The sequence below is a fragment of the Calidris pugnax genome, unplaced genomic scaffold, assembly GCF_001431845.1.
Source record: "Calidris pugnax isolate Ruff unplaced genomic scaffold, ASM143184v1 scaffold224, whole genome shotgun sequence".
In the NCBI taxonomy this organism is placed as follows: domain Eukaryota; kingdom Metazoa; phylum Chordata; class Aves; order Charadriiformes; family Scolopacidae; genus Calidris; species Calidris pugnax.
This window is the reverse complement of record NW_015090952.1, coordinates 489,330-503,785: the sequence shown is the minus strand read 5'-3', so window position 1 is coordinate 503,785 and position 14,456 is coordinate 489,330. Positions and strand designations below refer to the sequence as shown.

The 14,456-nt window shown below is 39.1% G+C and overlaps 1 protein-coding gene across 2 annotated transcripts in view; it reads right to left on the bottom strand.

Moving 5' to 3' along the window:
• Positions 1–14,456, bottom strand: part of SLC9A3 (solute carrier family 9, subfamily A (NHE3, cation proton antiporter 3), member 3) — a 67,464-nt gene that overhangs the window by 7,375 nt on the left and 45,633 nt on the right. The window contains exons 7-15 of one of the 2 annotated variants that reach the window (XM_014951985.1): positions 13,788–13,990; positions 12,883–12,972; positions 10,945–11,015; positions 8,601–8,730; positions 4,819–4,934; positions 4,030–4,159; positions 2,553–2,729; positions 1,908–1,983; positions 213–326 (exon numbers count right to left, since the gene is read on the bottom strand). In XM_014951985.1, the coding sequence (XP_014807471.1) occupies positions 213–326; positions 1,908–1,983; positions 2,553–2,729; positions 4,030–4,159; positions 4,819–4,934; positions 8,601–8,730; positions 10,945–11,015; positions 12,883–12,972; positions 13,788–13,990 (1,107 nt within the window). The remainder of the gene's footprint in view (positions 1–212; positions 327–1,907; positions 1,984–2,552; positions 2,730–4,029; positions 4,160–4,818; positions 4,935–8,600; positions 8,731–10,944; positions 11,016–12,882; positions 12,973–13,787; positions 13,991–14,456) is intronic. The other variant, XM_014951986.1, reaches the window with a different exon arrangement.

The following is a 14,456-nucleotide window of genomic DNA, read 5'->3' as shown; positions in this document are numbered from 1 at the left end:
TGCCTCTGGATAGCCAGAACTTTTTATCTGTTCACAATTATATTAAGCAAATATATTTTCTAATAGAACACATCAAATAAAAAACAAAACAAAACCACACACACACTAGAAAAACCCAACCAGGCTAACTTATTTGCATTTCTAGTGTTTTTTTTAACATTTGAGAAAAAAAAACAAAACCAAGCATCTCTCTAGATAATTAATATTTTTACCATTGGGAGTATCTGTGAAATTTTGCTTCGTCACATTAGCCAGGAAATCAACTCCTTTGCCTAGATGCAAAGTTTCATAGTCATTATTTTCTTCTGATTCAGAAAACTCCAAATCTGGAAAAAAAAAAAAAAAGTCAGTCCAATTTGATTAGAGATTTGTACCCGTTCTGACAGGAAGTGCCATTTTATGCTGGTTTGCTGCTGGCATAGATTTCATAGATTTCACACTCTGGCTAAGCTTTTGGCTATCAGAATTGTCATCTCTCCTGGGACTGGAACAACCCATGCTATGATGTGACACCATTGCTGCTGCTCCTGGTTTGTGTCTTCAATGCTCACGTGTTGACAAATGTTGTCCCTTACCATGATCAGTGGGTTAATCATTTGACATTAGTGTCCTGATTTCAGACCTGGTGAGGTCATTGCTGCTTCTACTGCAGTAGAACCAGTTTTACGACAGCTGCTAAACCACTTGTTAAGATTAAGATTGTCACCCAATGAAGCTTTTTTTTTTTTTTTAAGTAGAGGATGACATCTATACACAGTGGTTTTTTAACAAGAATTACCTCCTTAGAACTATTTGGAAAGCTCTTCTCATGCAAAAAAGTTCTAGAGTATCACACTTACTCAGCCAGCCTGTAGGCCCCTGCCAGTCAAATAAAAATAATGCTAAGAAAATGATTCAAAGAACATACATAAAGAAAAATATCTTTGCTTGGAGCTATTGAGAAAAGATCACAGAATCATAGAATGGTTTGGGTTGGAAGGGACCTTAAAGATCATCGAGTTCCAACCCCCTGCCCTGGGCAGGGACACCTCCCACTAGAGCAGGTGAATCCCTCTCTATTTAAATTCAATTCTTTTTCAGATCAAAGGATTACATGCATAAAAAGAGGAAAGAATAGGGGAAAAAAAAAAAAAAAGAAAAGAGTTAGTTCAGTGGCTTTTAAACCACATTTCAGTTTTTAAGTGATATGTATTATTTTATAATTGCATAACAAACATATTAGCATCCATTAAGTCTTGCTATGACATGAATGACAAAAGATGGCTAAAACATGAGAGGAAGGAATTTGGGGCTTTCCATGCAAAGCCAACTTGTGGTAAGGAAGTTCCCTGGGCCAGTCAGCTTCAGGTTGCACTTCCAAGGCTTAACCATGTGTGAAATTTGTGCATGAAGGGTGAATCAGTGCTGAAACTGGCCTCTGACTTTCAAAGCCACACTGTTGCTGAGTTCTAACGTGCTTGCTTAGCCTCAGCCCTTCTAAACCAATGGACCTGAACTCAGACCAGCACGTTATCTCAACTGCTTCATTTGACATGGCACGGTGTCCCAGGTAGGAATACCCTGCTGTGATGAAAAAGAAAAATGCTAGCAAAAGTTGCTCTGTGCAACTTCTCCAAAAGGAACCTGAAAGTTCATAGATATGCTGTAGCCACTGCATTATTTTGTTTACAAAATTTAAATGCAATATTTTAAAAATGTGAGGAAGATGGCCAATTAAAATTTGGCCTAGAAAATAACTTCTAAATCATCAAGACCCTGCATTTATGCATGGAGCAGATCCCCACTCTGAGTTCTGAATTATGACTAGAAGTCCCTTTTGAATACCAGCTTCAATGTTGCATATCACAAAATTTTTCAGTGATGCTTTACTGACAATGTAAATGAAATTGGCCTAAGAGTCTTTTTACCTTTTTCCTTCAAAGTAAAATCTTGTAGTGGGTTTTCTGAAGGTATTTTGCCATTTGGTATGACACTGCTGTTTCGCTGAAAGAAAACAAAACCAAGTTACCAAAAGTGCTGGCACCATCAGAGAGCAATGGCAGTGACACCCTTCGGAATCACGAGTTCAGCAGCACAACCCTGAAATCCACTGCAATCTTTGCTTGAAACTCAATATGGATGGCATTAGTTTCCCCCTATGCTCATAGGCACCGCAGGAAAAGAAAGGAATTTTGGCTCTTTGTACGTTCCCTCTTAGTTTCATATGAGTTTTGCAGAATGCTCTATGCCTCAGTGCCACCCTGCTACGCCTACCCTGCAGCATCTCCCCACAGGGTTGTAGCATGGCTCAAGGTCTGTTGTTTTTCAAGTGATCAAAAATCTCTCACCCAGAAGAAGAGTCCCAGAGCAAAGAGAAAAGCAGGATGTGAGAAGATGCCCCCTGAGTTACCTCATAGTTTAATCTCTTCTTGCTTAGTCCCTTTAAGTTCATGATGTTCTAAAGGACAGAGAGAAATCCAGGACATAGGAGCCTTCAGAGTCCTCCCTGCCCTCCCCATCCCTTATTTTGTGTAATAGGTGGCTACATCTGGGTCCTTGTGAAAGTATTTTACCCTTTTTTGGCCCCGGTCTCGCTTGTGGATTTTACTGAGCTTCTTGGAATGGTTTATTCCTAGTTTGGTACTCTTGAAAGATTCTAAGCGCTTCCTCATTGTCCTATGGAAAATCTCCTTGTCTTGTTTGTCATCTTCACTGTTCATGATCTCATGTCGACTGTACAGGTGTTTGTGCTGTGGCCAGGAAGGGAAGACAATATTCATTTATTTAGAAATACAGCTGGAAGCCCTGAATCAATGCAGTCAGTGTAATGCAAATGTAAACAATTCCATAAAAAAAGAATGACCCAAAGACTAGCCAGAAGGCATTAATGAAACTCCTGGTTTTCTTTCTCTTCCTTCACTATAAAACAGGTATAAGTCCAGGAATTTTAGGTATGTAAGAGTGACTGTCATTCAAAGTAAGCCTCTCCCTGTAAGGGTTTGAATCACTTCAGTTGACACACTCCATTTAATCCTGCTTCAGGACCTATGTTGGACCTGGTTCACACTCCATTTAATCCTGCTTCAGGACCTATATTGGACCCGGTTCTGCATTGCATTCCACTGGCCCCAGTGAAGTCAAAGGCACTAGTTCTGTTAAAAAGACATGGTCATAGACCCTGTCTTCCTCAAGGTGCAGATTTCACAGAGGGGTTAGAACCACAGAATAGTTAGAGTTGGAAGGGACCTTAAAGATCATCCAGTTCCAACCCCCTGCCCTGGGCAGGGACACCTCCCACCAGACCAGGTTGCTCCAAGCCCCATCCAGCCTGGCCTTGAACCCCTCCAGGGATGGGGCAGCCACAGCTTCTCTGGGCAACCTGTTCCCATGTCTCACCACCCTCACAGGAAAGAATTTCTTCCTGAGATCTAATCTGAATCTCCCCTCTTTCAGTTTAAAACCATTACCCCTCATCCTATCACTCGAATCCCTGATAAAGAGTCCCTCCCCAGCTCTCCTGTAGCCCCTTCAGGTACTGGAAGGCTGCTATAAGGTCTCCCCGGAGCCTTCTCTTCTCCAGGCTGAACAACCCCAGCTCTCCCAGCCTGTCCTCATAGCAGAGGTGCTCCAGCCCTCTGAACATCTTTGTGGCCCTCCGCTGGACTCGCTCCAACAGGTCCATGTCCTTCTTATGCTGAGGACTCCAGAGCTGGACGCAGTACTCCAGGTTGGGTCTCACCACAGCAGAGTAGAGGGGCAGAATCACCTCCCTCGAGGTTCTTTCGAGTTTTGCTCCTAAGTTTTTTCCAGCCCTCTGAACATCTTTGTGGCCCTCCACTGGACTCGCTCCAAAAGGTCCGTGTCCTTCTTATGCTGAGGACTCCAGAGCTGGACGCAGTACTCCAGGTTGGGTCTCACCACAGCAGAGTAGAGGGGCAGAATCACCTGCCTCGAGGTTCTTTCCTTTTGAGTTTTGCTCCCAAGTTTTGGTTCCCAATGTCTCCTAGTTTTAGATTAGAAAACAGTCTAATGCTAGGCTTCTGCTCTCACCTCTTGCCTGGGTTTATACAGGTACTGCTGTAGGGTGTGATGAGCAACTGTGTCTTCTGTGTCCCGGATGCTTTTCCTCCTCTGCTCTAAAGCTTGCATGTCAAGGCAAACTGGCCCAGCTTTTTCTCTCCTGAAGGAGAATACAATATACAAACAGCAGTGTTTAAAATCAGTGATTGCTGAAGAGGAAGAAAAAAAACCAGGAAAATAGGGAACAAGAGGGAGAAATCAAGATGAAGTCTAAAAAAGAAAGGAAAGGTCAAAATCAGCTGGATGAAAATGAGTGAGCAAATACCTAATGGGAAATGCGAAGAAAAGTATTGATTTTTGTCTTTCAGGTTAATTACTTCCAGCATTAATTTCTCAGTTTATATGACATGGTCTGTCAGGTGAAAGAACTCATGGAAGAGTTAAGGAAGGAGAAATGTTTTTTCCTTGCCTCTCTCCTGACTTTTTCTGGAGCAGACACAGAAATGGCATCTAGCCCTGTCTATAGCAGTTGATGAACATAAGGCACATGGAGCAACTCTAACGTGGATGTCTGCTTCATCTGAGCAGTCCTTAACTGCAAAAATCCATTTGTGTGTAAAATGCACCAATATAACTGTATGTTGCAACAGTATGACTATGTATATCCATCTTATGTGAGAGAAAGGAGTAACTGAAGTTCAAACCAGCAGTGACTGAAGCCCCTGTAATTTACATTTTTCAAAATTTTTAACACAGTTTCCCTTTCCTCAGGTATAACATAAGCACCCCAGTGCCCCCCAGTCAGTCCACGTTACTTACAGTAAGTAAGAGACAGAGCTTTCCACAGTACTTGGGAGTGGGGTGCTGAAGTCCACGTTTACCATGTTGTCTGTACTTGGAGAACGGATAAATGCCAAGGAACCTCTACGTTCTCCCTGGCCACAGAAAGAAACAAGACATGTTACAGCTGTAAATACCAAGGGCAAAATATTTATCAGAAAAAGCAGATACTTTGTGAAGCTGCTGTATGCAAATGACACAAGAAGCAGGGGAGAAGCTGTATTTAGATAATGAATACAAACTATTTTTTTGTTATGGTTTCTTTACATTGAGTGACGTTTTCCCAATGATCAAAGCTAGGAGAAGAATTATTCCACTCTTGTAAATTAATTTTGAGGAGTGATTTCTTAGGCCTTAATCTTAGGCAAATGATATCCCTGCACTTCTGCAGCCTGTTTTGTCTTCACAGACCCTTCCAGGAGTGGACCTTTCACTTTGTACCACACTGCAATATCTCTGGGGATTTTTAGGACTCGACACATCATTGCACTAAGACTAGTGTTTTCTAAGATACAGCACTAAGTTTTCTGTTCTCTGCCAGACTGGAGGCAGCAAATGTAAGGTGGTGCCAGAAGTCTAAAAGCCAATTTGAAAGAGGTTAAAGCATGAAGAGATGAGATTTGCTTTCAGTTCTAAAACTAGTGCTACAGAAGTGACACTGGAAAAGCTCAGATTGTCTTCACAGTTTTCCCCACTTCTCATGTCATCTCTTGTTTAGGTGAAAGGCAGCTGTTGAGTGACATCAATGGTTACATAGGCTGCACCCTTCTCTGGTTCTGAATCACAGCAGAGAGAAATCACAGCAGGACTCTGACTGTGACAAAGAATACACCAAGAAAAACCCCCTCCCTTGCAGAATATTGAAATTGATTTTACATTTCTCCAACTTCAGTTGCAGTGTGTCCCCTTTACATTTTTATACTAATATAGCAAATAAATCAAATATTTCCTTTTGCTGTGGTAGCCCACATACATGTTACAGTAGAAAGCACTGGATCAAATCAGTGGCATTAGGAAGTACACTCTGACCTCTCTAGGCAGAAAACTGAAGAGATAAAAAGTAAATTCTGGGTCAGGATCAGTCCATTTTCTTATGTGCATCTGACTTTCTTTTCAATCAAATTTAATGTTTCATACATACATCATACTATATCATCAGTGGGGGAATTTTAGCACGAAGAACTTATTAACTGTACGTATTTTAAGTTGCTTCTATTCCCTTGCTCTGGATTATTTTCATTTTGCCTGGATTAGGCTCTCCCCTCTCAACTGTAAGGAATTTATTTAGGTTCAGACTGAGCTCTCTCAAGCTCTTGTTTATTGTACAGATGCAGCATAACAGTAGAGCTGGAAAAATAAAAAAAAAATATAAAATAGCTTTTAAACTCTTCAGTTTCCTGCAAGTGACAAAAGAGTGAGTATCTGGGGGAGGCAGGTCTTTACTCCTCCTGGAAGAATTGGCTTCAATTTCAATGTAAGCTTGTAATTCACAGATATTTTGCTCAAAGATATATTTCAGAAGTGAAGGAGAATTTGTTATAACAGCGCATCACTGAAGCAAAAATGTTAACTTGAGAAAAGTGGAATGACTTTAGGATTCACAGCTCACAACTAATCAGACATATTAAGATAACTAATTTCCACTGGAAGAAACCACGTTGCAAATCTTTTGTAGAACCTAGGCAACTTTTAATTTCTTTGTCTATTATCAGCAGCCCAGGAAACATTTGCCAATAGAATTTGGCCACAAGACACAATATACACAATAGCATTTGGACTAAGGTAGCAAAAGTCCATTTGCTTGTGTTATGAACTGTACTAAGGTGTAATGAAAAAGGTGACTCTCCTAAAAAATTAATAATCTAACTTAATCTGACATTACTATATGGGATTCAAGACATTACTGGATAAAGATTTTGAGGCTAAATCTGCATGGCTTAGTTATCTATAGAGCCCTTTGCATCTGTTGAAGAGGAAAAATGCTGTAATGAATCTACTGAACAGATCCAGCTCATCAATTTCAAAGTCACTGTCTAACTTTCTTCCTCTGAGTTGGAACCCAGAAACCACCACAAGAAAGAAAACTAGTTCTTGAGCTCAAATGATCTGAAAAACTGAAAGGGTAATTTACAAAATCTCAAAAGAAAGTATTTGCTTATCTTGTGAACCACTCCTCATTTTTCACACTAACATAATTTCTGAATTTCCTCTTATTTTCTGAATTCAGTCTTTGAAATTCCATGTTTCACTGAAAGAAGTCTGCCTAACATAATTTCTGAATTTCCTCTTATTTTCTGAATTCAGTCTTTGAAATTCCATGTTTCACTGGAAGAAGTCTGCCTGGCTGTAGCTCATTTTCAAAAAAGGAAAGAGATTAGTATCAGTCATAGTAATATCAATCACAGTAATAGCGTTTATTTTAACTAAAGAAATTAACCTGTATATCATGTAGCTGTGAAAATGAGTTCACTTGGAGATTACAGGCATAGATAGGTCACTTTAAAGATTACTGTTTATAATATTTCATTTTAAACTAGCCTCTACACTGTACGAATACAGCATATTGGTGGTCATTTGAACTGAGGTGGCCGGTTCCACACTGAAAAAGGTTAGGAATTCTTAAACTCTTAACACTGCTCCAGACTGAGAATGGTACAGATGCAGAAAGCCAGTAACTGTCTTCCATTCTGTAACTTCATCAGAATGAGATTATAGCGGCCCACTGCTTTGGTCATATACCCACACCACTTGAAAGTGAGCTCTGTCGATACATTTAGAAAGACAGTAGTTTGGCTGATCCCTTTGGAATTAAAGGAGTTTTTCTTCATGCAATGAACATAGAAACGAAGTCATTCAGTGAAATCCAACAGAAAAGTACACTGATATGAGTACAATGTATTCATACTTGGGGATAAGGCATAACACTGAGAACTACAGCCACTCAAACGGGTGATACTGAGACACACCTAGCAGTAGTATCAGTCATACTAATATCAATCATAGTAATAGCGTTTATTTTAGCTAAAGAAATTAACCTGTATATCATGTAGCTGTGAAAATGAGTTCACTTGGAGATTACAGGCATAGATAGGTCATCACTTTAAAGATTACTGTTTATAATATTTCATTTTAAACTAGCCTCTACACTGTACGAATGCTGCATATTGGTGGTCATTTGAACTGAGATGGCCAGTTCCACACTGAAAAAGGTTAGGAATTCTTAAACAAACTCTTAACACTGCTCCAGACTGAGAATGGTACAGATGCAGAAAGCCAGTAACTGTCTTCCATTCTGTAACTTCATCAGAATGAGATTATAGCGGCCCACTGCTTTGGTCATATACCCACACCACTTGAAAGTGAGCTCTGTCGATACATTTAGAAAGACAGTAGTTTGGCTGATCCCTTTGGAATTAAAGGAGTTTTTCTTCATGCAATGAACATAGAAACGAAGTCATTCAGTGAAATCCAACAGAAAAGTACACTGACATAAGTACAATGTATTCATACTTGGGCATAAGGCATAATACTGAGAACTACAGCCACTCAAACAGGTGATACTGAGACACACTGAGACTCAAAACACGTTTAGAACAAAAAGCAGAGAAGAAATGAAAATAGTTTTCTTTTAGACATCTCCTGCAACATATCAACTTTATATTATAAATTAAAAACAAACAAACAAACACACACCAAAAAACCCCCCAAACAAACCAAACCCCAAACTATGCTATAATATGCCAACAAGTGTTCATAAGTACCTCAGCCACATAGCTAATTGCATCCTTCAAGTTGAGTTCATGGAAAACATTAAGGATCTGGTCTCTTGATTTTTGAGCAGACCTTCTCATCAGTACTTTACTGAGGAATTTCCTATCAAAATTGGTCCACCTGATAATTTAAACAAACTGTGTTAATGGCAACAAGCAATTTTAGTTTCACAGCATTTTTAGTTTAGCATAAATGATATTTTTGTGAGCTAAGCACTTTAAAAAAAAAATGGTGAACACAGCAATGTGAGGGATTTGTGTTTTGAAGCTTTTCAATTAGCATTTTAAGAAAGTTAAGGAAAAGCCTGCTACAGAGCTATGCAGTTGTCACAAAGCATTTAATAGGTTAACTTACCAAACACTACTACAACAGCAAGAGTGCTATGATTACAGTATCTCATTTCAGAGTCACTAGGACATTTTATACTCCTGCAGATCACCCTACCTTATTTTTCCACTTATGATTATGCATTGTTATATTTAATAGCTTCATTCTAAAAGTTTAATTTTCTTTCCCCCTTTGGAATGGAATCTGCTTTTCCCTATTTGTATTGTAGGACAGCCAGCCTAGAAAATCAGTTCACAACAGCAGTGACCTTCCAAAAGCACTTACAGAGGGCCTTATTGTTGCCATGTATGTGCTCTGGGGGATAGAATTGATGTATATTTTCTGTGATTTGCACTTCCAAGCTTATCTGATAGTAGGATATCTGCTGTCTGGTATTTAGGCTCCAGAAGATAAAGGCTGCTTTACTTTCATCTACCTCCCTCAATATTTTCTTGAGGCAACTTTGGAGACTGATATTCAAAGTGATTTTATCCCTCTTGCTCAATGGCTATTTTGAGTTTCTGACTTTTTATTCTGATTGTTGAAGCCTTTCTGTTGCTAAACATTATTCACAGAATTGATAACTATTCCTCTTCTCCAGACAGAACATCTGACGACGGCGGTCTCTAATTCATGCTGTCACACCTGAGCACATCAGTGAGGATGATAAGGGCTGCCATTTCTTTGAAGAAGCAGCATTTTCAGGTACATATAGTCCAAAAGAAGCAGACTTAAGGTGATCTCATTCAAAATATATTAGTCACCAAACCACACACTCAACCATGAATCTACATTAAGCTACTCCTTCTCCTGTTACACAGGGAGATTACTTTCTAACATCCAAGAAGTCAAACTCTAATCTGCCACTTTAAAAATATTTGGCTCCATCTTCAAGACAGTATTTCAAAGCTGGGGATGTATCCCCTGTAGCCTGCTGAAATTCATTGCCAGAAAGTAAACTAGAAATTTAGACCAAAAGAATGAGGATGTTCTATTTGGGATGCATCGCGAAAATTCTTCACTGAATAAATGAACAAAGAGCAAAAGGAAATGAAGGAGCCTGTCCCTGTGAGCAGGGGCAAAAGGTGAGCAATTCTGCTTGATCCCAGATACAATCTAGCTCCAGCTTGGGATTCGTATAGTTATATGAGCATGAAGCTAAACCTCAGCTAATACACTCAGCTTCTCAGCAGGGGTTAGTGGAGTGCTCTGCAGAAAGCTAATGCAACCACAGGGCTTTTGGTTTGGAGTTGGCATGTTGAGTCAGCAGGACAGTAGCAGGTCAGAACTGTGACTGCACCTATGAAATGACCTAACTCCAGGGAGAGAAGTGCCTAACCTTAACCCTCTAAAAGATGTCCAGATTTAATGTCCCTTTTTCACATTTATTAATCTAGATCACGGAAGTCAGCCCATTGCAATGGTAACTCTTCACACGTACTTCAAAGCAAACAGTGTCTATATCTTTCAGCTGAGTAGTCTCTCAAGATGAATCAACTATAAACCACAATTTTCATTATTGGTCTTAAACTATTCAAGTCATTTCAAAACGCCCCCTGCCACCACTTTCAGAAGAGTTGAACACATCCTTTGTAGAAACAGGATAAACAACTGGCACAGCAGTGGCTGAGTTTTTTTAGTGTCTTCATACAAATAAAATGAAATTAAATGAAATGAGGTATTACAAAAAAGGACCAACATTAGAATTTTAGGTTAAATTTTGTGCAAATGGCAGTTCTCAGATCTTGAGAGACTGGTCCCTGGAGGTGAACTGAGGCATTTGCAAAGGCCTAGTCTGAACTGTGGAAGAAAAGGAAAAGATTCCAGTTGTAGGGGACAAAAATAAACTACTTTCACATTTGCTGTATTTCCAGTATTTTCAGTATATAACCTTTTAAACTACATTTGACATCCTTGCTGTCCCTGGAGTCACCGTCTGAAAGAGTCGTAATTTACAGATAAGATTTCCTAGCAGTATTGCAACATTCCAAGTTAGTTACTACTTACTTGTCTCTCAGATAATGATGTCCTATTTGTCCAGAAATGTCTTCTATAGCAGAAAGAATGTGATCAAAGGCCTGGGAAAGTGAAAGCAGAATTAGTATCTTTACAGAAAGAAAAGGCATAATTAGAAAATGGCTCAATGTATGTCAGGTTAAACCAAGTGACTATGCAGAATAATTTAATTGCTGTTAAGCAAGGCTTTTTTTCCCATTTAAAGAAATACTACTATATGTTTTTCTTCAAAGGTCCTGAGCTTTCTAACCATTTCTTTACAAATTCACTAACTATTCTTGAACTACAAGGGTCTCAGCAAGAAGGTACATAAGCCCCCATTTTAACATTCAGTTTTAAGACTCTTTTTATCCCCTCATTTTACCGTCTCTATTTCTACCTTATGAAGTACATCAGCCACTAATAGTGTCAGTGATTAAATCGGTCAAAAAATTTACCTAGTGTTTCTTTTTAGACATTTCAGGATGTCATACTTCCCTCAGAGCAGAAGTAAACACCATTCTTTTGAGAAAAATCCTGTGCTCAGTATATTAGATGGCTGTTTATAACTCTTGATTCAAACCAAGGCAGCTGCAGGCAAAATTCGGTCTTTTTCTATATACAGTTGTTAACATTTAACTCTGAACATTGGAGTGATTATTGCAGAATATACAGCATGCTAGGTTTAGAACAAAACGGGTGATTTGGATCATTCCTGAATATAATATTAATTACTGCCTCAGGAGATAGCTGACATGGAAGTGGAGAATATGATATTATAAACTAATTTTTCTCCCTCGGACTCCCTGAGAGCAGACAGTGCTCCTTCTCTCTGAAGGCTGCAATTTATACAGTTTTAGGAGCACCATGCCTCTTGAAACAATATCTGCTAGAATATTCTAGGAAGTGGTGAATCAGTACATACAACTTTACAAAATGTTAGGATTAACATTACTGCTTGGCCTGCACTACTAACTGACTTGTAAATGTATAATCCATAAATGTAGACGGGCTGCATTTCTTTGCCGAGGGGAAAAATCCTGGTTTTCAAATAGTAAAATATTGGAATGTAAATTGAAAATTTGAATTGCTGGATAACAAAAGCATAACATATTTATTCAGTAGTCTGTAAGAAAATTTCTCAGAAATAAACTCTGTCCACCGCTAAGTCATTAATTCACTTCAGGTAACCTCCAACATGAAAACAGACAACATTAGAAGCTCATACAAGAACGCGTAAAAATACTCAATGCAGGATACCTGTGTAAATCTCAAAAGTTCATGAATTAAAGAAGGCTATAAAAGTTGTCTTACAAGCTTCTGTCCTTTAACCTATATTTGTATTGAAAATGGTATGTTTTCTTTTACTGAATAAAAACCTTACAAAGTTGTGTGAAAATGAGCTAGAAGAGATCACATTTCAAAACATTTTAAAAGGTTAAAGAAATGCAGGTGCACACACAGCATTCGTACTGAACTAAAACTATCAACATTCATCTGGAATTTCATTTCCACCGGGCAGCAGACTACCTTTCCATGCAATATACAGGCTACAAAGCCTGCTTTCATACCTTACCCATAAATAAATAATATTTAATAATATTATAAATAATATTTAGAAGGAAAAATAATCTTCCACACTCTTTGCCTAGCGATCTTCAATCAAACCTCCTCCTCTTTCAGATGAAGAGAAAGAAGCATATTCCAGCCATGCTGCTTCCCCAGTACTGTCAGCCCCATTGAATTCTCAAGTGAAAGACTGGAACCTTCAGTTGAGTATCCCCTCACAGGACTCAAGCCAAGGATAAATTACAGCTTACAGATAACTTTTGAAATGTTTGAAGGATTATGCACTTGAAATTTGATCCCCCCCTCCCTTCCAAAAAGAAATTTTCTCCATTCTTTTTTTTCCTCCAAAAGATACCATTGTTTTGTTTAAAAATATCTTACCCTGCCATGAAGTTTCTCATTCAGTTTTGGCTCTCTGTGTTCAGATTTCTTCACTTTCAGCCACTGTACCAGAGGCTTGATAGTCAGGCCCTAAGGATTGAAGCATGATAAATAATAAATACTTAGGAATTATCTTAGACATTTCCTGTTAGACAAATAGAGCATTTTTCTATGTTATATGGTGGTTCTCATACTTCCTCAGTTATCTCTGTCCTCTTTAGAAGATAAAATAATGTAGTACCCTCAGTTCCTATTGAAAAGGTCTGAAAAGACAGCAAACAGTGGGGGAAAAAAAATCTCCTATAAGAAAAATACGGTAGTGGAAGTGTTGAAGTGTTTCCTGTACCATTGAATGTGGTATTTTCTGCACATATTAGGAGTTGTGTTGACCACAATTAAACTTTCTATAATAAATTTGAGAAAAAAATCCAAGCTGGTATATACTGGCATATCTCCGTTTAAATTAATGTTGGTTTTTTAATCCAGAAAGTGCTATTTTGTTTGGATTCTAAATACTTTCCTGTCCCACTGCTTGCTGTTACATTTTAAAACAAGGACTTAGGCACAGGTGGATCAGTTTAATGACTGTATTTGCCCATAAAAAGGACTGTTCCCTATAGTTATTCACACGCAGTGAATGATGTTAACCTGATATTAACTTGAGCGCTATTAATACCAAGCAGCTAAGACTGAACATTTTTTAGCACAGAGGAAATTGTGTTTTGTCCCTTGTGGTGCTGTACGAAAACATAAAATAGGATCTTTGTTACTAAAATTACAAATTCAATTATGCTTTCAGTTCAGTGAAACAATACGCAACATTCAGCTGGGAACTGCTTTAAGCAGTCGGTACTTTTGGGGGACTCCTTCTCCTTGCAAGAAGCATGCTTAAAAGGTTGAATTACCTGGAAAATCACAGTAAAGAACACAACAATGATAGTTGTGCTGACAAACAGGTTTTTATTTCTCACTTTCTCGTCATCCAGAAGCGCAACCAGAGCAAAAGCAACCGCTCCACGTAGTCCACCATATGACATCACCACCTGGTCTATGATCTCCAGCTGGACCATTCTGTAGCGGTTAAGAATCCACGTCTGTAAAACTACACCTATAAAAAAAACAAACGCTAGCATGTCTAGAAATACCCTCGTGAAATGTCAATATCCCAGCCGTGTGTAACAGAAACAGTGCCACCAGTCTGCTTTCACAACAAGCTGGTGGGGTTCCTTACACCATCTGCCTACGCTGCCAAGGAGGGCAGGCCCACTTGGTACCTTCCTCTTTATGTTTAGCCAAAGGAATTAGATGAAGCTTCTCTGAGCCAGCAGCTCTTCTCCGAGTACTGGCCTCTGACATGAGCACTACAGGTGAAATTCTACTCTTTCCTTTGAATTGCAGTTGAGAAATAATAGAATTTCTAGCACACAGTCAGTGACGCAGAGGGGCTTTTAGTAGAAAGAGAAATCCGTTGAAGCAGTGTGGCCAGCAGGTCACGGGAGGTGATTCTGCCCCTCTACTCTGCACTCGTGAGACCCCACCTGGAATACTGTGTCCAGCTTTGGAGTCCTCAACAC